Source organism: Elephas maximus, chromosome 24 (genome assembly GCF_024166365.1).
Source record: "Elephas maximus indicus isolate mEleMax1 chromosome 24, mEleMax1 primary haplotype, whole genome shotgun sequence".
Lineage (NCBI taxonomy): Eukaryota > Metazoa > Chordata > Mammalia > Proboscidea > Elephantidae > Elephas > Elephas maximus.
The window spans coordinates 54,814,276-54,839,294 of NC_064842.1; the positions used below are offsets into that span (position 1 = coordinate 54,814,276).

General features: G+C 34.9%; 1 protein-coding gene across 2 annotated transcripts in view; it reads right to left on the reverse strand.

The window, feature by feature from the left end:
* BRINP3 (BMP/retinoic acid inducible neural specific 3) overlaps positions 1 to 25,019 on the reverse strand; it is a 549,556-nt gene that overhangs the window by 243,349 nt on the left and 281,188 nt on the right. For both annotated transcript variants that reach the window (XM_049868306.1, XM_049868307.1), the window contains one exon: positions 12,756 to 12,946. In XM_049868306.1, coding sequence (XP_049724263.1) covers positions 12,756 to 12,946 — 191 coding nt within the window. The remainder of the gene's footprint in view (positions 1 to 12,755; positions 12,947 to 25,019) is intronic.

Sequence of the window (25,019 nt, forward strand, 5' to 3'; positions counted from 1 at the left end):
GAGAAAATGCCATATCCATCATCATGGTATCTCAAGCAGAATTGCTTTGATCAAGAAACTCACTGCACAGCAAATAAAGTATAGCAATTTGACCATACTCATGGAATTCACTAATCTTACCATGTTCCCCATCAACCTGATGCAGTGGGCTTGATAAAATGGTAGAATGGCCTTTCAGAGACTCAATTTCAGTGCCAACTAGGTGGTAATACCTTGGAGGGCTGGGACCCTGTTCTCCAGGAGAATACAAATCAATGTTTAATATATGATGCTATTTCTCCTTGAGCTCATTCATGGGTCTAGGAATCAAGAGGTGGAAAATGGAACGACACCATTCATGATTACTCCCAGTTTCCACTAGTAAATTTTTGCTTCTTGTCCTCACAATTTTATGCTCTGCAGATCTATAGATCTTAGTTTCAAAGGGACGAGTTTTTTTTTTTTTTAAACATGAGACACAGCAAAGATCCAATTGAAAAAGAAATTAAGACTGTCACTTGGCTACTTGGCTCTCCTTATGAGTCTGAATCAATAGGATAAGAAGGGAGGTACCGTATTAACTGGTTTGGTTGATCCTGACTCAAAAAAAAAAAAAAAAAAATCAAACCCGTTGCTCCTGAGTCGATTCTAACTCAGAGGGACCATATAGGACAGAGGAGAACTGCCTCATATTGTTTCCAAGGAGCAGCTGGTGGATTCGAACTGCTGACCTTTTGGTTAGTAGCTGAGCTCTTAATCACTGCACCACCAAATTGGTCTGTTATTACACAATGGAGGTAAAAAGAGTATGTCTGGGATATAGGATATTCCTTTTAGTACTATCATGCCCTGTGAAAAAGTAAATGGAAATCTATAACAAACAATTCAGACAGGAACACTTTAAGAATAAAGTTTTGGTAAAACAACCAGGCAAAGGACCATGATGAGCTGAGGTGTGTTTTGAGAGAAAAGGGAGTATTACATGGATAGTGTAAGAAGGTATTAAAAATACTAGCTATTTTGCACAAATGAGGACTAATTCTTATGAGTACACCTTACTTATTTTCTTATGAATGTGTTTATGTACATGCATGTAAAATATCTTTGTTTTCTTCCCTTTCTTCTCCCTTAATCATATAACATCCTGTTGCCATTGAGTCGATTCTGACTCATAATGACCCTATAGGGCAGAGTAGAACTGCCCCATAGAGTTTCCAGGGAGAGCCTGGTGTATTTGAACCGCTGACCTTTTGGTTAGCAGCCATAGCTCTTAACCACTATGCCACCAATGTTTCCAATCATACAATATAAGGTATATTAATTACATCATATCATTTAAAGAGTGCTAATCTTATTATTATTATTTTTAATCTTATAGTATATAAGTTATAGGATATCAAAGAGAAGATGTAAAGGACTTTACATCTTTTAGGGAAATGATTAGTGAATTTTCCGTTGATAGTCATACTGCATTAGGCAGAATTATGACTTTGTTATTGTTCTCATTTGGAGGTTAAGTATGAATAAGGAGAAGTGTATGGGTGCTAGAGACCCAGAGTGGTGTAAAAGGTTAACATGCTCAGCTTCTAACTGATATGTTGGAAGTTCAAGTCCATCTGGAGGCACCTCAGAAGAAAGTCCCAACAACCTATTGAAAGATCATCCATTGAAACCCCTAGGAAGCACAGTCTTACTCTGACTCACAGGGAGTCTCCGTGAGTAAGAGTCAATGAAATGGCAACAGGTTTGGTATGGAGGCCGAGAAGACAAGGGGTGAGCTGTGATGGCTAATTTTGTCAATTTGGCTAGGTTATGGTGCCCAATTAGTTGATCAAACACTAGAGTACTTGTTGCTGTTAAAAATAGTTTGTCAATTTGATCAGCATTTACAATCTGTTAACTCTAAGTAAAGGAGATTACCCTGTATAATGTGGGTGGGCCTGACCCAGTCAGTTGAAGGTCTGAAAAGCAAAAATTGAGATTTCTAGGAGGAAAAGTAATCCTCCCCAAGACTGTAACATATATATAGTATTGGGGTTTCAGCCTGCTTATTGTATGAATTTTGAACTTAAGACTACCACTGTTTCCAGTCTGCCTGGCCTACAGATTTTGGACTTGCCGGCCTCCACAATACTGTGACTTAATTTCTTAAAATCTCTCTCTCTTTATGGAGAGAGAGATACAGATATAGACATATATCCCCTTTTGGGTCTGTTTCTCTGGAAAACATTAATGTAGATAATTACATAGACAGACAATTAAAATGAGCTTTAAATAACAGTTTATATAAGATCACACATATGCTAATATAATGCAACTGTGTCAAAGAATAAATTGGGAAGATTAAATACCATTTCTTTCCTCTAATTGCTGAATGTGACCATATTTGCAATGCCATTTACTTTCTCCATTACAAACTAAGATATATAAGAAATATAATGAAAGTTCTCTATTGAAAACTGACAAAATATTTATAAAAATGTTTCCATTTTGTCTCTTTGTTATGTATTTTAAAACGCATTTTCAGTTCTCTGAGGAATATTCATATGAGCACATTGATTTTTACTTCAGTGTTCTTGCATAGTTTTAGTTTAGCAGAGTAGGCCAGCTTGATTGATTGTGGGGAACTTGGGGTTTGGAAGATTATCGGTTAGCTTTGCAGAGATCTGCTAATAAATATTGACTGCCAAAACACACACACATATACTCACATGGGAAAACATGCATGTGCGTGCACACACACAGGCACTCACATACATGATAATATGGAGTTAGGACAGAAGACAGGGAGTGGAGAAATCTCAATGCATCTTCTAGTGCTTTTTTTTTTTTTTATCTTCCTTTTGTTCTTCTGCTCATGTCTGGTAGAGTGACCAGTCTTAGCAAGACAGGTGGACAGCCACAATGAGCTTAGGGAAAAAGAAAAACCTTTTACTTGTGCTATTACTTGACATTTGCTCCTTTGATATTCTTTTAGAAACAGCAAGTTTAATTTATATGTGAGAAAAATGGAGTTCGAGAGTTTATTAATTTAAAACATTGCTCGTGAGAGTCTTTGTTCTAGATCATTGTTTCCAATAAATGAACTCAGAGTACTAGCAGAGAGACTTGACCTCTGACACAATGCATTGAGTTTACCTCCAATGTTTAAACAAAGAGTAAAGGTTGCACTAAGATTTTCATAAATTTAGTGATCTAATGGATAAGGAGGACTGAAAACGAATTGATGTATTTGAATTATGGTATTGATGAAGAATATTGAATATACCATGGGGTGTCAGATTTGTGTTGGAAGAAGTACAGCCAGAATGTTTCTTAGAAGCGAGGATGGCAAGACTTCATCTCACTTATTTTGGACATGTTATCAGGAGGGACCAGTCTCTGGAAAAGGACATCATGCTTGGTAAAGAAGAGGGTCAGCAAAAAAGAAGAAGGCCCTCAACTAGATGGATTGACATAGTGGATGCAACAATGGGCTCAAGCATAGCAATGATTGGGAGGATGGTGCATGACCAGGCAGCATTTCGGGCTGTTGTACATACCCTCATTGAGTCAGAACTGACTCTATGGCACCTGACAACAACAGTAAGCTAGTATGAAGAAGATAAAAGATACCTATACTGAAAAAACAATAATGATGGCAACAACATAAAAAAAAAAAAAAAAAAGCCTTGTTTTCCTGGTTGAAGGCAGGGTGATTGTGATAAACATTTATTCTGTTATTAAAAATGTCATTGAATTGCTTTTCCTAAAAAAGAAAATGTGCTAGCTCAAATAAATGGTGTTATGTAGATAACAATACAATTATGTGAACAGAGGTCACAATAAACAGTTACTTTGAAAATTTGGAGGTACTGAACATATTCAATCTAAATTAAAAGTGCTATGGGTATTATTAGTTGAGATATTTTATTTCTCCTTGTTCAATATTTCCTTGATGGGAATTCTGTTAGAGTAACTCTGGAGCCCTTTCTCTTTTACCCTAACTCTCTCCCACTTAGTGTCTTACATCAACCATAAAGGGACTTACCTGAATAATGATATTAGCGGAAGGGATTGCACATGCTTAGCCGTTCCTTCTGAAAGACCACTTGGATGATCCATCAGAGAAGGTGCAGTCTTACCTGTTCTTTCATATGTTACCTTATGGGGGCAGGCTTTCCCCTAAGGAAGAGTGCTAGTTAATTTGGGGGGAACTGTTTTGAACCTTGTTGTGATGAACTTCTACACAACACCCTGTAATCCACTTTTTATTTGAAACAAGTCTTATATTATGACCTCAACTGTGATTCCTACATGTACTCCTCAATTGGCTGTAAAACCTCTAAGGAAAAAAAAAAAATATATATATATAACATTGGAGCTCCTGTACTACAACAGCAGAAGGCTTGAAAACAGACACAAACAGATACACATACACCAAAGTTCATTGCAGCACTATCGCATTAGTCAAAAGGTGGAAACAGCCCAAATGTTGAATGAATAAACAATGAATGAATTCAAGGATCAATGAATGAATTCAAGGATGAATGAATAAACAAAATGTGCAACATACATCCAATGGAATATTACTCTGCCACAAAGAGAAATGAAGTTTTGATACATGTTACGACATGAATAGACCTTGAAAACATTATGCCGAGTGAAATGTCAATCAGCAAAAAACAAATACCATATGATCTCACTAATATGAAATACCTAAACTAGGGAAATATATAGTGATCAGAGTTTATTAGGGCAGGAGGAAGGTGCAAAGAGGAAATCATTGGCTAGGAAACAGTGAGCTTCTGTTCATGGTGATGGAAACTTTGGAAAGCGAGGCTGATGATGGTTACAAACAGTGGCATCCCTAGGGGGAGTGTGAAAGGTGCAGACCGCACCAGGTGACACTGTCAGATGGAATGACGCCAAAATGACTATAAAAATGTTGTGTACTGTTTCAGCAGAAATTTATTATTTTTTATAAAAATACCCCTGTAGTTAGTTATAACAACGAAAACGTTTTTTGTAAGCCCAGCTTACAGGTATCAATATACCTACAGGGCTAAAACTCTGTGCTAATTTACTTTTTGAACCTGCTAAGGCATTCCAGTCAGAGCTGTCATTATTATCCAATTACAATGACTCTTCGAAACAAGTGGTTTCATCTGCATACGCTACACGCACACACTGTTGTTTTTGCTGCTGCCAGTGTTTTTGTAGTTGCTGATTTGGTTAATTTTTGTGGTGTTTTAGCTACAATATGGTGAAAATTAGCATGGATGGGTAACAACACAAGTTACTGCACTGGGTGACACAAACCTAGTGATGCCACTGGTTCCTCAACATGAATGCTGTAACTGATGTCACCGAACTGTACACATGAAACACGTTAAATTGGCAAATGTGTTGCTGCCACTTCCCCACTAAGCAAACCTAACAGCATTTAAGATTTTGATATTTTGTTTTCATTTCATTCACTTCAAAATAATTTCTCATTTCCCTCTAATATATTCTTTGACCCATGGGCTATTTAGAAGAGTGTTATTTAGTTTTCAAATATTTGGGGATTTACCAGAAATCTTTCTATTATTGACACATATTTTGAATGGCTTGAAAGCTTTTATACTTATTAAAACTTCTGTTACAACCCAAAATGATGGCTTATCTTTGTAAATGTTTATAAATATGATTTATATGTACAAATGTGTACTTCAAAAGAATGAATTTTATACTGTTGTGGGGTGGAGTATTCTGTAAGTGTCAATTATGTCAAGTTAGTTGATCCAAAAAAAATGCTGTCAAGTGTATTCCAACTCATAGCCACTCTATGGGACAGAGTAGGACTGTCCAATAGGGTTTCCAGTGCTGTAATCTTTATTGAAGCAGACTGACACATCTTTCGCCCATGGAGTGGCTGGTGAGTACGAACCACCAACCTTCTGGAGTTGTTTAAACATAGTATATCCTTGATGATTTTCTAATTATTCTATCAATGCTTGAGAAGAGGACTGTTAAATGTAACTACAATTATGGATTTCCTTCTCTTCTATATTTATTATTTTATATATTTCAAAGCTCGGATATTAGAGACATAAATGTTTAGGATTATTATTATTTTTAACCAATTGTCTAGTTAATCATCATGAAATAAGTTTCCCTACCCTTGGTGATCTTCTGTTTTGAAACATACTTTTCTTTATATTAAAATAGCCAATCCAGTGTTGGCGTGATATATCTAGTCTCATCATTTTACTTTTCACCTATTTGTGTTTTTACATTTGAAGTGGTTTCCTTATAGGCAACATATGACTGGATCTTGTTTGTTTGTTGTTTTTTTTATCCAATGTGACAACACGAGCCCTTTATTTGGAGAGTTTTGACCATTTATATCTAATGTCACCTGAAACCCTGCTGCCATCAAGTCGATTCTGACTCATAGCAACCCTATAGGACAGAGTAGTACTGCCCCATAGAGTTTCCAAGGAGCGCCTGGTGGATTCAAACTGCCGACCTCTTGGCAGGCAACCATAGCACTTAAGCACTATGCCACCAGGGTTTCCTATTTCAAAAACCAGCAGGGTGACCCATGAAGGACAGGTTTCAGAAGAGCTTCCAAACTAAGCCAGCATAGGAAGAAAGTCCCATTCCTCTATTCCTAATGTGTACTTTGTTTCCTCTAGCTCTATATTATGTTAATTTACATCAGTCATGTTCAATGTTAACCAGCCTTACATCTCAAGATAGGCCTTTTATCATGCAGAAATACCTTTGTTAATAATGTAAATTAAAATATTTTCTATATTACTGGTTTTGAGCAATTTGAGTTTCATATGCCTTGGTCTAATTTTCTTGACATGTTTGAGGTTGAGTTTCTTGAATCTGTGGTTTTATAGTTTTCATCAAATTTGGAAAATTTTTGGCCATTATCTCTTCAAATATTTTTATTTTGTTTGAGACAGAAGGAGCCCTGGTGGCACAACTGTTAAGCACTCACCTGCTAGCCGTATGGTTGATGGTTCAAACCCATCTAGTGATTCCGAGAGAGTCCTAGCAATCTACTTTCATAAAGTGGATAGAAAATTTGGAAAGGGAGATTGGTGAAGGTTACAAACAGTGGCTTCACTGGGGGGGGGAGGGGCAGTGTCCAGAGAAATGTCACTCTAGGGCTAATTATTTCCCACATCTGAAGTAACATCTTATGTTTCTATCCAGATGAGTTTTTTCCATTCTGCCTGATGTGGGCATTATTCATTGCTCTGTGTGAGTACTGTTAGTACTTTCTCTAATCCTGAAGGGTGGTTTCTTTCCTTGGCCTCAGGTGACTTCCTCATATGTATATACTTATCAGTACTCTGTTAAACACTCAAAGGTGACCCTCTACCAGTTCTCTGGGGTTCTCTGTTTGTGAAGCTTTCTCCTATTTGGTACTTCATCCAACAAACTATAGCCATCAAGGATTCACCTGACTATCAGCTCTGTCTCCTTAACATATAAAATCTTGGCTCTACGTGAATTCTCTCTCTCTTCACTGCTTCCTGGAAACTCTTCCGAGTCAATACGCTGAGGCAATCATAAGATTCACCTCTGTTGTTTCCCATTTCTCTCAGGGATCACTCTTCTTCACTACTTGATGTATTTTGAAAACCACTGTTTTATAGGTTTTTTTTTTTTTTTTTTGGTTATTTCACAAAGGAGAGTGAATATAATCCCTGTTACTCCATCTTGGTCAGAGGTAGATCTGTCTACTTATATATTTTTAATTTAATTTAATTTGTTTTATTTTATTTTTATTCATTTCTTTGAATTCAAATATTTGAAGAGGTAATGATTAGTTACTACTGAGTTATAATACAGAAAATATAATTACATATAACTCATCACATGAAAGAAAAATACAAGATGTGTTTTGCTTGAGGGTTATATAACAATCGAGATGTGTGGGAACAAATAAAATGGAATGGACTCAAAGGGTTTAGATTCTATCACAGAAAAACACCTTATGCAAAGAGCAGAGCTGGAAAAAAGACGAGTGAAATGAAAAAAATGCTGTGGAAACACCACAAATAGAAGTTCTAAAATTTTCCTTGTATTTATAATCATGATTTAATCTTAGTAACGAAGTCAATTTGTATTTAACTAATTCACCATTTGGCAGCCACTATTTTTTTTTATATATAAGCTTTTTTTTTTTTTTTTTAATATATATAAGCTTGGAGCTCTGGTGGTGCAATGGTTAAGAGCTATGACTCCTAAGCAACAGGTTGGAAGTTCGAATCTACCAGCCACTTCTTGGAAACTATATGAGGCAGTTCTACACCCTCTTGTAGGGTTGCTATGAGTCAGAATCAACTTGAGAGCAACAGTTTTGGTTACATATAAACTGGCCAAATATATATATATATAAATATATATATATATTCCAATTTTTCCCTCCAGTAAATTAGTCTTTTGAGAGGAAAGGAGGGAGGCATGACAGAAGCAAATAAACATCTATAATGCAAAGTAGAAAATAGTTACCTGGAACGTGATATGTAGAAAAATATATGAATCTTAGTTATTCTGAAAATTTTAGCTTTTATGAATATAATCACGGCGTTAAATTTTACTGCTTACTCTAGAATATCTTACTGCTTTCTGCCAAAAAAAAACTTCAGGGCAGATAAATACACATCTATGTAAAAAATTCAGGTGAAGTTTTAGTCCATTTGATTAAAATTGTCAAACTTGTTAAATGTCATTAATGTGCAAATAATTACTTACATTTGTATGTAAATTAAAACATTCTTTTAAAAATCCAAATGGAGTTTACTGTTTAAAAGAGAAGCGAATGTGAATCCTTTTTGAAAATAAAAATAGCATATAAAATTAATATCTCCAATTATTATAAATCATTTACATATAGATTTTCACTCATATATTGGATCTTCTTAAAGTAGTATTATTCAACATATCAAAGTCAAATAAAAAAATTACTTTTTTAGGTTTACTGCTTTCACTCTCAACAAGCAAAAACGCTCTCAGAAAATTATTATCAGGCCTAATTTTACAAGTAACCTTAACATTCTTAATTTAAAGTATTTTTATACCTTCAGGAATGGAGGTCTAAGTTGTGGAGCCTCTTCTCCACATCATCTCCAACACGTTTAAGTAAGCTCTGCAACACAAAAAATCTTCTGAAAATGGAGTTTTAGCTGAAATGTTGACCTCTGAGTTAATTTGAGTATATTGTTTCTACATTTTCCTAAAGTTGTTGGCAAAAATTTCTAAATACTTTAACTTAAAAAAAAAAAAAATCTGCTTTTTGTTTTTTTCACATTAGAAAAATGCTGGAAATTTTGTGCATGGATCAGTATTTACTTGAGAAAAATAAATTACTTAGCTACTTAAATATTCTTCGACAGGCTTCTGCAAAATAATTTAATTTTACTCACTACTTGTAATTTGATTTTTAAAACTTAAAGTATTGAAGAAATTCTGTTCAAAACTGCAAATACCATACTGTAAATCAGGTGACAGTTTAAATTTTCCCCCAAATGTATATTTCAATTTTCTCATCACCGTCAATCACATAATATTAAAGTTTATTAGACTATTTCAAAACTAGCTTAAAAAATATGTTTGTGTTATTTTTACATTAGTCAGAGTCTTCTGAATAAATGGCTAATTGACGCAATATACTTTACATATTATTGGAATAAAAATAATATTGAGAAATAATATTTGATATGAATGTAATTAATTGGAACAGTATGTCAATTAATTAAGTTACATGGGTGTTTCAGTCACTCTTTTTTTATTTACATATGTGTTAATGAACTACAGTCTACGTTACATTTATAATTTTAAGAGATAAAAATAACTAATTCCACTATTCCCTTTTCTACAAGCTAACTCAACACTAATTGCCCAACTTTTTTTGTTTTTTAAGAATTATTATAAAAGCTGGCATGATTTTGTAGATCTAATTATATTTTTGCTGTTACCTGATAGTGATCTTATTTGACTTTACTTTTTAACCACTACTGTCTCCTAAATTCTGTGACTCGAGACAACTTCATTCAATATTTATTCAAGAAATTAAATGCCAAAAAAAAAAAAGAAGAAATAAAATGCCTTCTGCATGGATCTTAAAGTGCAAGGCATATTACCTAAGCAAACAAATTAAGAAGTTTGTTATCTTTAATTTGAATCTTTAAAATATAAAAACAATGTGTTGAATCTTTAAGGATTTAGTAAAGGAGTTAAGTGCATGCAAAGACACTACAAAAGCAGTTTGCACTGAATTCTTTTCTCACCTGTAACAATTTCAGTAGTTGAATGCCCTTGGAATCTGCCTGTTGTCCACTTTACCTATCCGGTTCCCCATATCCTATTAAGTCACATTTAAGCACTTGCAATCTTAACCAGCCTTACATTTGAGGAGAGGCACTTTTTATCTGTGCAGAGACCAATGAAAATAAAGGACATTCTCCACAGAAAAATATGCAGGCATACAAAAGTCTGCATGTAATTTAAGCGCCTTCACACCTCCTGAAGTGCTTGTGGACACCAGGTGTCCAGCTCCACGTTCACTTGAATACGTGGGTCCACACGCTCTAGGACAGAGCCTTTCCCTGGAATCTTCACAATAACCTAGACCGCACCCAGCTCTGGACCAGAGGATCATCATCCACTTAAAATTACAACTTCTTCAAAAGCAGCCCATTCAGGTCTTAATTAAATACCAAAAGGTCTAGTTGCCTCCTCTCTTTGCCCTTCCACACTACCTCACCATTGCCCGAACCACGCACTTCTGTGCCTGTCTTCTTAGCCGTGTCGTTGCCACATGTCTTTCTCTTCACAATTCACTCCTGTATTACTGCCATAATTCTCTCTGTTTCCCCACCCAAATCTAAAGCCCCAGCCTTCCTTCTCATTTCCAGCCACTGTACAGACACTTTAAAATATTTTCATTATATGATCTAGAATTCTTTCCAAGGTTATTGGAAAGTGGGCACTCCCTGTAGCCTTTCAATACGAGGCTGTTGACTCTCCCACGTTCCGGGTTACTCCTTTCTCCTACCCAGAGCTGCTCTTAGATCACACACTTCCTATTAAAGTCACTCTCCTTTGGGGCTAATTGCTACCACCCAGCTAGATTACGAGGAACATGAAGCTTTACCATTTCAAGTATCACCAGGATCAAAGGACAACGACTGTATACTGTAGTTTGTACCATTAGAACTTGTGCCTTTTGTGGCACATATATCTCTTCTGAAAGAAAAGAAGTATGTGCAAATGCCCATTAAGTTTTGACACGAATTGTATATGAATATTTCTTAGTATCAGTGCAAAAAGTCTATCATGTAATTCCACTTGGTACTGAACAAAAGAAATCAATAGCCGTACCATAAAGACACTTAACCACAACAATGTCTTCTATTTGAAAATACAGTTTGATTTAAGTTACTGCTTATATCATTGAAATTGTTTTTCAAAAAAGTCTATTTCTCATTAGCAACCTCAAGCTAAATATCTTTAGCAACATCTCATTTTTAAATTAACTAAAATATCTGCATTGTGCTGGCTACATTTTGTTCTGCACAGCATAAAAACTATTATATTCTGATTACTCAATATAACATAAGCCCTACATGTCAGGAGAAAACTAATTGTAATTGTGTAATTTAAATCTATGGAAGTCTTTTTCCCAACCCCAGCCACTAGCAATATTGAAGTAGTTTACGCTGAGACTTCGCAGTATTATTTGTGTAACCCTTAAGCTAAAAATTATTACATATCACCTCTTATTCTCTCCATACATCTTGGAGAAAAGACATCTCTTGGGGTAATCTCTTCTATATTACTAACATAATACTGAAGTAGTAAGCTTTCAACTGACACAAAAACACATTAATTTTAGTCTCACAAAGCAATAAATGATATATTTAATGATTGCTTTTTAAATTAACCATGAAATGGTATATTTGAAACGTTCAGAAATGCCCTTTGTATTTTGTTTTGGTTTTATTGACTTTGTGTAGGATCACACTGTGCTGACTCTTTGCTCTGCTGATTTTGCATTGGCCTTTGGCCAAACACAATGACATGTTGACCTGGCCAGTCAGAGAAGTATTTCTAAAAATTCTATTGTTTTGGGGACCATAGCTTCTTTCTTTTTAACTTTCTTTCTTGGGAGAAAATAAAAGCTCCATTATTCTTCCGTATTCTCAGTTCTCTCAAAGTCAACCTTAGTATAGCCAAAGGCAAAGGATTTTAAACAAACACATGGAGTTAATCCATTAATTCTAGATTATGGTGGGTCTCGACTTCTGGAAACATAACTAAGCACTTAGGCTTCTTAATTTTATCTTAAATTAGAAAGTTCTCCCTAAACTAGGACTTCTTAGTGATTTTTCTGCCATGGGCCACTTTGAAACTAATAAAGCTCCTTCTCAGGATAATGTTTTTGTATGCATAAATTAAAATGTGAATGATTAAAAAGAAAGTTATTAAAACAAAGTTTACCCATATACACCTTTGAAGGAGCCTGTGCACCTCAGGTTAAACTTATACAATCCAAGGGTATTTCAATTTACACTTGTCCATGAAAAACATTGGCTCAGTTAAGGAGAGAAATAAAGAAATCCCATCAAAATATGTTAAATATATTACTTAAAACAAATGGAAATCTTAAAAGTAATTTTTATAACATAATTGTTTAAATCATTGGGGCATGCAAACATACAGAATTGCACTGTAGAAGTAGGAATGAGCAATGGAACAGCATAATTTTAGAGCAAACGCATTTGTACCTTTATGGCAGTGGATGCAATTTGAATGTGGTGAAGTCTCCGAAGGGTGCTGTCCCGGTCAATAAAATAGGAAGCAGCTAGTTGATGTAGTGTCTCCAGAGTGACTGAAGAGCTGTTGGTGCCGGAATCACTTCCTTCAGATCGTTTGCTCAGCTTCCGCTTGTCCACAAAAATTGTGAGCGACTCCTCTCCTGCATTAACAATATTTCAAATTATGCCATTTTCCACTTAAAATCAATTCTCACTCATCTTCAGGTGGGAAAGCCTAGATTATGGACATAGTGAAACAAAGGAGTGATGAACTGTGCTTTTTGTTGTTGTTGTTGACATATGTTTTCCAAGCACCTAGAAAAAGACCTGGGATAATGGCTTTCAATACATATTTTGTGAATGTTGAATAGCTAGCTTTTGCTGACTGGTTTCTCTAGCTTTCACTGACTTTGTCATATAGCTTAGCTTTCTTAACACACATACGGCCAAAAAAAAAAAAAAAAGTCAATTCGCAAAATCAACAATGTGGGTGCATGGTATGAAATTGTAGTTAAAATATTTTCACTGCAAAATAGCATAGCAAAATGAAAACATGACAAAGCATATTACCAGGCTTAGCAGCTTTCAACTGTACCTTCAGTTGTAACTGTTTATATTGTGCGTTCTCAGCAGTGGTGAAGAATGAAATCTGAGTTTCTCTCTGGTTTTCCTCTGTCTGATTTTCCTAAAGTATTACACAATCCTAGATTACGAGATATGATCCCAGTCAATCATAAAAGCATACACATAAAATCAACTAAAAATGTTTTTAAACAATAAAATATTTATATTTTCATAGTCTATTAATTTCTTTTTGATACAGATAATCAAGGGTTTGCTTAGTTTTTATTTGTGGCTGTTATCTCATCTAGGTTTTATTGAAGACCTAAAAAAAGAAGGCAAAACAAACAAAGTTCCAGATTTACTACAAGAAAAAAACAGCTGAAAATAAAATTGAATGACTTTAAACAAAAACATTTAACATTACTCTTTTTCTCTATTAGTAATAAACTCTGATGTTCCTAAAGCACAGTATTATATTAAAATACTGTGTGCTAATAAGCATTATGGGGAACACTAGCCTCTATGGAAGATTTAGGAAATGACAATGGATTCTCAAAGGCAAAATTTAAAATATATAACAATAGAGCTGTAGCTTTCAATATTCAAATGCGACAAAAAAAATCAATGTCATTTCAGTTTAACATGAAACTGAGATCCTCAAACTTCCATATTCCTGGAGGTTCCTCTAGCTTATAATTGTCAAACTTGATGCTTGTTCTAGTTCTTTCAGGATCCCATCTGTTCCAGCTTTATAAAAGGCCGAATAAGACTGTCTCAGAAAAAAAAAAAAGAGTTTGCATTTCCTCTCCACCTTAAAAATAGTATCAACTTTAAAATGACGTAGCTCAGGTGATCATTTAATTCTAAGTTAGAACTCATACTTTTCTTCAAAGGATCAGGTCAATTGACAGATCTGTAAGGGGTTGAACAAATGTTATTTCTGTAAGTAACATTCACAGTTTGTATGTGGACTCCAAAATGGATACTGTGAGTCAAGCCAATTAACTAGGATAACTAAAGAAAAAAAAATCCCTTAAGAATATGAGTGGGTTAGTTAATCATCAACAGTATTAGGCCATGCACCTGATAAACAGCTTTGTGGGAAGAGTATCTGAACATGAAAAGAGAATACATACCTAAAATGCAATAGAAACAAACAAACAAAAAATTCTCCAATAATTATTTACTCCCAGAAGGAGAAGGTGAGCCCTGTGTGGATATATGTACAAATGCAAATCAGAATAATCAATGAATCTGAGAAAATTCACACATGTACCATGTCAGAGAGTACCAAAACAAACAAACAAATCTGTACATGGATATAGAAAGAGTAACAGTGTTGTGGTAGTCTAAGAAATCAGTTTTCATGTATTTTCTGCAAATACTCTCCCAATAAAGACAGAGCTTCTTTTGGAGGAAAAAAAAAAAAAAAAGGACATATAAGCCAAATTAAGCACGGTATGAACTCTGGTGCTAAAATATGACAGAGTAGAACTGCCCCATAGGGTTTCCAAGGAGTGCCTGGTGGATCCGAACTGCTGATCTTTTGGGTAGCAGCCATAGCTCTTAACTACTACACCACCAGGGTTTCCATGATATCTGTATTGAAGGAGAAACATGTTAAGCTCTAGAACTGGGGTAAAGCACTGGAGGAAAATGTTTTTTTGAACTTAATGTAACTCTGAGAGACAGAGATGTGGCTACACCGAGGCCATATTTTGCATATTTTATAGCTTACAGTAACACATAAAAGGGAGCCCCTGAATGTAAACCTGGCACGGCTACTTCCTTCTGCTAGGTATCTCCTTCTAGTATTCCAGAAAAATCCACCTCATTTAAACATGTGAAACAAAAGAGACTATGATTTTATACCATACACACTTATTAAAATAAAAATACCAGAATGAATCTAAAAACATTCTGACAGACAATCAGAGGAGACAGATGAACAATATTACCTAATACTTTACAATGAGCTAAAAAAAAAAAAAAAATAGAATAAATGATTGAAACTTTAGAAAAGCAACACAAACCAGAAATGGAAGCACTCTATAGAGATATGAAATAAGAATGGATGTATCTCAGGAAAGAAGTAGGAAAATAAATAACTGATGAAAAAATTAAATTAATATAGGAGTTAGCAATAGAAAATTCTGTAAGGGGAAAGAAGTTTAGAAAATGAAAGAAAAATTAATAAGGAAAAAGTATTCATAAGAGATTTAGAAAACAGTAAAAAAAATCATATGTATATATACATTTGTGCCTCTCTAAAAGAAATGAATGTCATATAACAGAACATAAATATAAAAATACAATTTAATATTTAAAATTTAATTCCAAAGGACTTTCTTAAAATTAAAGAAGACTTGAAGCCACATACTGAAAAAGCATATAGGATAACTGGGAAAACTAACTCAGAATGATACATATAAAGATATATAAAAATGTTGGAATTTAAAGATACAGTAAAATCATCTGAGCATCCAAACAAAAGTCCAATTCAATTGGTGAAGGGGCGGGGATCAGAATGTCATTAAACATCATGGCAGCAGTAAGTTCTGCCATGAAACAGTAGAGCAAATTTTTACAATGCTCAAAAAAAGGCATAGTGAGACAAAAATTTTACAGACAAACTGTCTTTCAGATACAAAATCATAGGCAAACAATTATGAACACTCAAGAATTTGTAATATCTCCATGGGCTGTTTCTGATAAATCCACCTAGGCAGTGAACTTAAGACAACAATGAAATGATCGCAGAAGAGATTAAGATGATAAAATAATATTCAAGTGTTATATGTGCTGACAACATAAAAATAAGGCATGTAATAAAGTTGAGAGTAGAACAAAATAAGAGGAAAAACAGAATATCTTATTTTTGCACAAATAATGTGCATGTTATAAGTTTTCTGCACACTGTGGGCAACCCCCCACACACATTACTTTCATAAGCATGCTATACCAATACTTTTTTATGTGTTGTTGACTTTAATTTCAATTTGTTTTCTGTCCAACAGATTTAATGTTATTGGGATAACACTGATCTCATGAAAACATCATTTAAGGTAGGTATTTTCCTAAAATTAAGTGCAACCAATGGTGAACTGAATGTGTTTATGATGGAAATGGAATCCCATGTTGAAACCAAAGAGTACGAATGCACAAAGAGCTAAAAATTAGTAACTAAGAAATGATCCTAGGCCTAAAACCACAATAAAAATATTATTTATATTTTAATATTTTCATAAGTCTCAAACTGAAGCATAATTTTTGATAATCATTGTCTTTGAAATCAACGAATAACAGTCATCAGAAGAAATTGTGTTATATTAAAATAGACCATTTTAGTGTATTCATTCATTAATCATCATCATCATCATCATCAGACTCCTGGAACCCATCGGAGTCCGATCCCTTGTCAACTATCGTCATTGAAATATCTCAGAGCTTCCTACAGACACTCTTCTGTGACTTCTAAATAGACGTCATCATCACTGCTTTCAGTGCCTTCATCTTCGTGTGCCAGATGTCATTGGTATTCTGCTGTTACACAATCCCAACATTTCTGAAGCTATTGCGGACATTTCTTGGGTTATTTCCCCCAAGCAGAAGCCATCCATTTGTAGGCTTCTGTAAACATTGCCTGCTTCAGTCATCCTGATGGTATGAACTCACGAATTCCAGACTGCATCCATTCATCCCACTCTCTGCTCATAAAGGTCTTGAATGGGTGGTTGGCTGCTATATCTAACAGCTGCAGCTTGCAGGTAAGGTCACCAAGCATGACTGCTATATGGGCATCAATTAAGATAATATAATTTTGAACCTTTTTTTTTTAGTTTGGGAGCACTCGTGGTGTCAAAAATTAGTAAATACTTCTTCAAAAAGAATTCCTCCCTGTCTGGCCCTATAATGTTTATCTGCCCACACTTTCAAAACATCACAGTCCATCTGCCCCTTCTTATTACAATGAACAACCACTCTGGTGGGCAGTTTTTTCATGGGGCATAGTAACTCTCCTGAAAGTCACCATCGGCTTTAATTTCACCCCACTTACCGTGCAACAAAGGACTATGGTGAAGCAAAAGCTCTCATGCCCTGTGGTTGTAATGGCTACAGTTTTAGTACCAGAATTAACTACAGTCCTGGTGTCCAAAATGTCAAAAAACATCAAAACCTTGACCTTATTAATTATGTCCATTGCAGAGGTACTGAGTTCAGAATTTTTTTTGGTGACAAATTTGCAGAAGTTGAACATCTGTGCTCCCTGTCATCCAGAAGTTGCCGGCCTACGATGGTTCTCATTCTCATGGAAAGGCCAGTCCTCTTCATGAATTTAGAAATCCAGGTGAAACCTTCCTTGAAATCTGGAATTCCTCTTTAATTTGCCAGAAGCTTCTCTTTGAACTGAGTTGTGGCATTAGGGATAGCTTGATTTTGCTCCCTTTGAGAAATAATTCACGCTTCAAGCCATTCTCCAACTCAGATCCTTTTGATTTGGGTCCAGAATGTACATATTGTCACAGATTCATTTTATCCAGTTCCTTTTTCTCCTTTCTTCATTCACAAATGGATGATTCTCCAACCTCGAACTCTTTCACTGCTGCTCTGTTGTTTGTTTCTTTTGCCCTTGCAATGACTTTCAGCTTGAAGTTGGTGTTGTAGGACTTGTGTTTAATTCCTGCTGTGATCCTAAAGGATTCTAAGATTTAGATTTATAAACCGGAAAAAATTTGCACGGTATAATTGATAACTGGCTGGTTCTAAGAAAGAAGTCGCAAAATTCAAATGTGAAGTGTTCAAGAAGCAAGGGTCTTTTTATATGCGCCCACGTGTATGACTAAGGTAACTCATGGTCACTGATCAAAGACATTGATGCTAATAAGACACAGACCATGAAATCAGCAGACTTAACATAGCTTAATGATTTTACTTAAGATGTTTTGATAGGGTATCAGTTTCACTGCTGAGTCAAGAGTGATTGTGTATCAGTTTTGCTTTGTTTACTTTTCCAATTAAAAGCTAGATTTGGAAGATGACTGTGATAATTATGTCAAAGCAAATTGAATCGAGATTCCTATCGATAGGTATTCGATGCCATTTATGCCAGTGTAGGCTTTACTTTATGCTTCCAATTGATAACACGTGATTTATGGACAGGCTTCAGTGGGTTCAAGGTTCTAATCGATGGCTAAAAAGCAATCAGGTATGGTTATCAACTTAAATTAATAGAAACAAAATGCACAGTTTCAATTTTTTTTTTCTAATTACTGGGATACTACCAAACCCTTGACTTCTTGACTGATACCTTTATTATACAAATATGATCAAAAGGAGTAACGATAAATAAGGTCTATGCAACATAATAAAGTAGATCTTATAGGTAATTAAGGTGCTGAGGTGGTACGAATGTTTTGCTATCAACTGGTAACTTAAGGTTTGGCAATCTGAACTTATACAGTGATGCCACAGAAGACAGGTCTGGTGATCTGTTTTCATAAAAATTAAAGCCAAGAAATTAATATCAAACAGTCTACTTTAACACATGGGATCAGTGTGAATCTAAATTGACTTAACAGAAAGTTTTATAGGTAAATATTAAACTCTACATTAATAATGGAGCCCTGATGGTGCAATGGTTAAGAACTTAGCTGCTCACCAAAAGGTTGCCAGTTTGAGTTCACCAACTGCTCCTTGAAAACTCTGTGGGACAGTTCTAATCTGTCCTATAGCATTGCTATAAGTCGAAATCAACTCAACTGCAATGGGTCTTTAGATACTAACAACAGAGGAAAGAAACCTTCTCTTCAAGAGTACATGGGACGTACCATGTATTCTGTTCCAAAGAAATTTTCTTTAAATTCTAAAAATTCAGAAAAAAATTATAATGTCAGTCTTTGATAGCAATATTATAAAATTGAAACAAAAGGAAAGATATTCCACTTGGGGGGGGACCTATTACATAATTCTTAAGTAATAAGAGGAATGCTTAAAAGTATATACATTTTTTAGAAAAAAATAAGGAAAATACTAAATATCAGAGTCTATGGGAAACATTTAAAGCTGTGCTCAAAGAAATATCCATAATATAGAAGACGCATGTTGTATATATATCATGAAAATGCATGAGTTAAATATACAACTCTAAGACTAAAGGAAATATGATAAAAACAATCTTGCAGAAAATATCTAAAAAGATAAAAGTGGGTTTTAATGAATTAAGAAAAATAATAAACTAATCTAAAAGCAGCTTCTTTGGAGAAAAAAGAGCAAAATACAAAAACAACCAGTCAACCTACCTTTTTCTTAAAAAAGAAAATAAATTACATAAAGAAATGACAAAGTTTAAATATATAACAAAACAGAAAATTATAAAAAACATAAAAACATTATTTTGTAAAATACTTTGCAGATATTTTATTTTAATAAATGTGTCATTTATTAAAATATGCCTCAATATAGATAGAAAATAAACACAGAAAACTAACAAAAATTCAGAATGCTGTCAGAGAACACCTATACACACAGGGACAGACAGGCAGACATACACACACACACTTTCAGTGGCCCAAATGATTTCACAGTGGAATTGGCTCAAAACCTCAAAGGTCAAAAAATCTGATACCACTTAAGGTGTTTTCCAGAGCACATGAAATAAAAGAAAAACTCCAAGTTATTTTTATTCATTTAATTTTTTGGGGCGACTATAATGAGAGCAGATTCCTGGTGGTACAGTGGTTAAGAACTCAGGCTGCTAACCAAAATTTCAGCAGTTCAAATCCACCAGCCACTTCTTGGAAACTGTATGTGGCAGTTCTACTCTGTCTTATGTGGTCACTTTTTCCAAATTTTGAGAATTATAAGAAGTTAATAACTGACATCTTAGAACCAACTTGGTGAAGAAAAAGTTGATGCACATCTTTATTAAATAAATTCAGACATGTTGGAAATGGGAGACTGTACCATGACCTCATTCTCCATTTGGTGAGAGAAAGTCTAGATGTCAAGGACTTTCTGATCTGCTCCCTTACCCTCTCTTAAAAACTATTTCTTCCAACTAACTGTAGAAATGCTCCATTTCACTATATAAATACAATATTAATGATTTGTATTTATAGTGAGTGGTTTCTTGCTTGAATCTAGTTATTAGATTGTAGAACACCAGAGTCTGTGCCAGAAAAACTCAACACAATATTATCTGATTTAAACATTAAACTCTGCTTATGGATACTCAGAACCCTGGTGGTGCAGTGGTTAAGAGCTTGGCTGCTAATCAAAATGTTGGCAGTTTGGATCCACCAGCTGCTTCTTGGAAACTCAATCGGGCTGCTCTACTCTGTCCTATAGAGTAGCTATTAGTCAGAATTGACTTGATGGCCATGGGTTTATAATGAGAGTAATGTTAAGAGTAAAACACTGACACGAAGACCTTACAAGAATACGCACACAAACACACACATACACAAAAAACTACAGACAATATTACAAGTTTTGAGTATGGGTGCAAAAAATAAAACAGCGGCAAAACAAACTTAAAAGATGAATTTCTTATAACCAAGTAGGATATTTCTAGGAGTGTAAGGATGGCTTGATATGAGGTAAACTATTAATATAATTCATCATATTAATAGATTCAGAAAAAAAATCCATTAATGCCTAAAATGAATTTGATGAAAATTTATAACTACTTCTGATTATTTTTAGTAAATTAGGTATCAGTGAATGATCAGGAGTTAGTGTGTAATTAGAAGTCAGTGGGTAATTCCTAAGGAGCCCTAGTGGTGGGGTGGTTAAGTACTCACATGCCAACCTAAAGGTCGCCAGTTCAAACCCACTAGCCACTACAAAGGAGACAGATGTGGAAGTCTTCCGTAAAAACTACGGCTTTGGAAACCCTGTGGAAAAGGTCTACTGTGTCCTATAGGGTTGCTGTGAGTCAAAATCAACTTCACGGCAATGAATTTTTGGATAATTTCTTAAAAAGAGAAAATATATACTCTTCAGCCCAAAACCCAGCATCTTACTTAATGGGGTAAACCCAGAAGGTATCCCCATTAAAATCAAAACCAGAGAAATATACCCACTATTGGTACTACTATTTGTCAAGCTAATAAATACATTAAAATGCAAGTAAAAAAGAAAAAAAAAAATAGAGTAATAGTGTCAGAAAAAAAAAAAAAAAAAGACTTAAAACTACCTCTTTTTGTGGATAACATGATTATACATCTGGAAAACTTAAGAAAATCAGCAGAAAAACTACCAAACACAGTAACAATATAGTACGGTAACTGAAAATGATAATAAAAAAAAAATAAATCAGTAGACAGTAAAATACAAGTAGTAACTAATTAGAAGTAATAATGGTTGGGATGTCCCATTTAAAATAGCAAGCAAAATGCAAAATCTCTATATGCAGAAGTATAAACCATTTTATAAAGTCATAATAGATAATAATAAATGGAAAGACATAGTGTGTTCTTGAACAGAAATATTTAACATCAAAATATGTCTATTTTCTCTAAATTAATTTATAAATTGAATCCGATCTAATTAAAAACCAACAGGTCATTTTTGTTTGTTTTCTGAAATTGTTGCTGTTAGGTGCCGTTGAGTTTGCTTCAACTCATAGCAACCTTATATACAACAGAACTAAACACTGTTCGGTCCTACACCATCTTCACAATATTTACTTGAGCCCATTGTTGCAGCCACTATGTCAATCCATCTTACTGAGGGTCTTCTTCATTTTCACAGACCCGCTACTTTTTGAAATTAGTCATGTGAATTATGTATTTTATATGCAAATAATAATCAAACGAAAGTCGCCAGGAACATGTTTCAAAAGATTGAGCTAGAGCAAACATGGATTATGATATATGAATGTATATTATAAAATCTGTATATAAAACAGTGTAGTGTTGTAAAACCTGTATAACTAGAAGTGATGATGCATGAATGGACAGACCAATGGAAATTTAATTATGATAATAATGATAAAGATGGAATATTAATTCAATGTGGAAAAGGCTAACTTTTTAAATAAATGAAATGTTGACACCTGAACAGCCATTTGGAAAATAAAGAATATGGTTGTATACCAGGATAAATTCCAAACAGATTAGGGAAACAATAAAAAATACATAATTTAACCACACGAAAACATTTTTTTTTCTGATACAAAGACACCATAAGCAAAATCAATTTTGTACTTCCCTCAGAATAGTCAGAAGAAATATTTACAATTTATATAGTGAACAAAGGGCTAATACCTTTAACATTCCAAGAGCTCCTAAAATTCAAGGAAAAAAAATAGAGATGAAGGTACAAAAAAAAGATAAATGATAAAAACAAAGAGTTCATACCCAAGAGTTCATATAAGATAAAAATGGCCCTTATAAATTTGAGATGGTAATCTTTTCATAATATGAGGAAGCAACTTAAAAGTATATTGCTATATCACTGTGAGGTGCAAAAAAAATGTTTGGCCTTTTGTTCTCAGTTCCTGATAGCTGTACTACACCTGAGGCTAATAAATGGGACCTGATGCTAACTAAGCCTCAGGAAGCAAGATGTAATCAATCACTGGCATGTGGTAAAGCCAGTAAAAGCTCTGATCCCTGAGACCCAGTGGAGCTTCCTGGTTGGTGGCCATGCATGAGAGAGGGTTGCTCTTCCCTTTTGGGGACATGGAAGCCCCCTTAGATCTCACCCTATGCCTCTCTTCTTTTGTATCCTTTTTGGTTGTAATAAATCTGTAGTAAGTACGGAATACTTTCTGTGAACTCTGTGAGATGCTCCGGAAAATTATAGGACCCAGAGAAACAGTGGAGGCTGGCTGATCTGATATGTACTCCCAATTTTGTAGCTAATACCCTGAGAGTGTAAAGGAAAACCCCAAATTTAGGGTCAGCTATTCTGACGGGTGGAGTCATGTGCACTCCCAAGCTTGTGACTGGCACCTGCTGACATAGCCCCAGGTGGCTGGCTATGAGAGAGAGAAAGACTGCATGGGCAGCTGGAATCTGAACTGAATAGGGAAAGGAAAGTGAGATTTCCACAGCATGCTGTTGGTATGTAGAGTGGGATCTGTTATCTACCACACAATTTAGCATTAGAAGTGAGTGATCTTCATCTCCCTGGACTGATTCAATCATTTTGCAATTACAGTATTTGCCAATACCCAAAAGTTTGACAGCATAGTCTGTTGGGGAGCTGGTCCTCATATATTGCTGATGACAATGCAAGATGATATAGATCATGCAGGGAGAAATTTGGCGATATTTACCAATATCGACTCAGCAATTTTAATTTAAAAATCTATGCCAAATAAACATTGGCTAAAATATGCAAAATATTTCTCATTATGACTTTATTTATAATATTTGAAAACAATACAAATGTTTATCAGTAGGAATAAACTTAGTTACATTCATGCAGTACCATACTGTGCAGCCATAAAAAAAGCAGTGCGGATGATTTTTCCTACTGATATGCCACCGGCTCATAGCGACCCTATAGGACAGAATAGAACTGCCCCATAGAGTTTCCAAGGAGCGCCTGGTGGATTCAAACTGCCGTCCCTTTGGTTAGCAGCTGTAGCACTTAACCACTAAGCCACCACTTAACCACTATTCCATAGGGTCGCTATGAGTCAGAATCGACTGGACGGCACTGGGTTTGGTTTTTAGTTTGATATGCTACCTACCGATATGATAAAAGAGCCCTGATAGCTTAGTGGTTAAGAACTTGGCTGCTAAACAAAAGGTCAGCAGTTTGAATCCATCAGCCGTTCCTTGGGAACCCTATGGGGGCAGTTCTACTCTGTCCTACTGGTTTGTTATGAGTTGGAATTGACTCGACAGAAACAGCTATGGGATATAATAAAAGCAAAGTAGATAAAATAATTTTCACCAACGGTCTTTGTTTTATAAAAAAGGGAAAAATACAAAATACAAGCAGAAACACTTGTGGTGTAGTGGTTAAGTGCTATGGCTGCTAACCAAGAGGTCAGCAGTTCATACCCGCCAGGCTCTCCTTGGAAACTCTATGGGGCAGTTCTACTCTGTCGTATAGGGTTGCTATGAGTTGGAATCAACTGGACAGCAGTGGGTTTGGTTTGGTTTTGGTATGTATTTGTTGTTTGTTTTTAGCAAAAGAAATGCTGAAATGATAAACCCAAACTAATATCCATATAGCCACCAGTAGGGAAATGGTGGGGGAGGGGGGAAATGTGGGTGGGAGGGTGCAGCTTTGGAAGCAAGACTTCTCTGAAGGTACCTTGTTATAGTGTTTAAACACTGGAGGAATTGAAACAACAACACTTACATGTTTATAAAAGTAAAATTAAATTAAATAGAAAAAAGCAACCCCTAAAAATTAAACACAGAGCCAATCCTCTTAATGTATTTCATATTTGTGAAAAATAATTATTTTAAGTGACTTTAGGACACAGTGTTTTGAATGAACATTCTTTGTGGAATATATTTAAAATACAAATAAAGGCACAAGAAACAATAAACATTCTGTAGTCTATTTGTAAGTAGAAGTGTTACCGATATGGTTATATATGGTATATGTAATATACTTGGTTATATGGGCATTCATCATGATAAATGAGGGAAATACTGACGTTGTCAAGGATTCCCTTTTCCTTGGATCCACAATCAACAC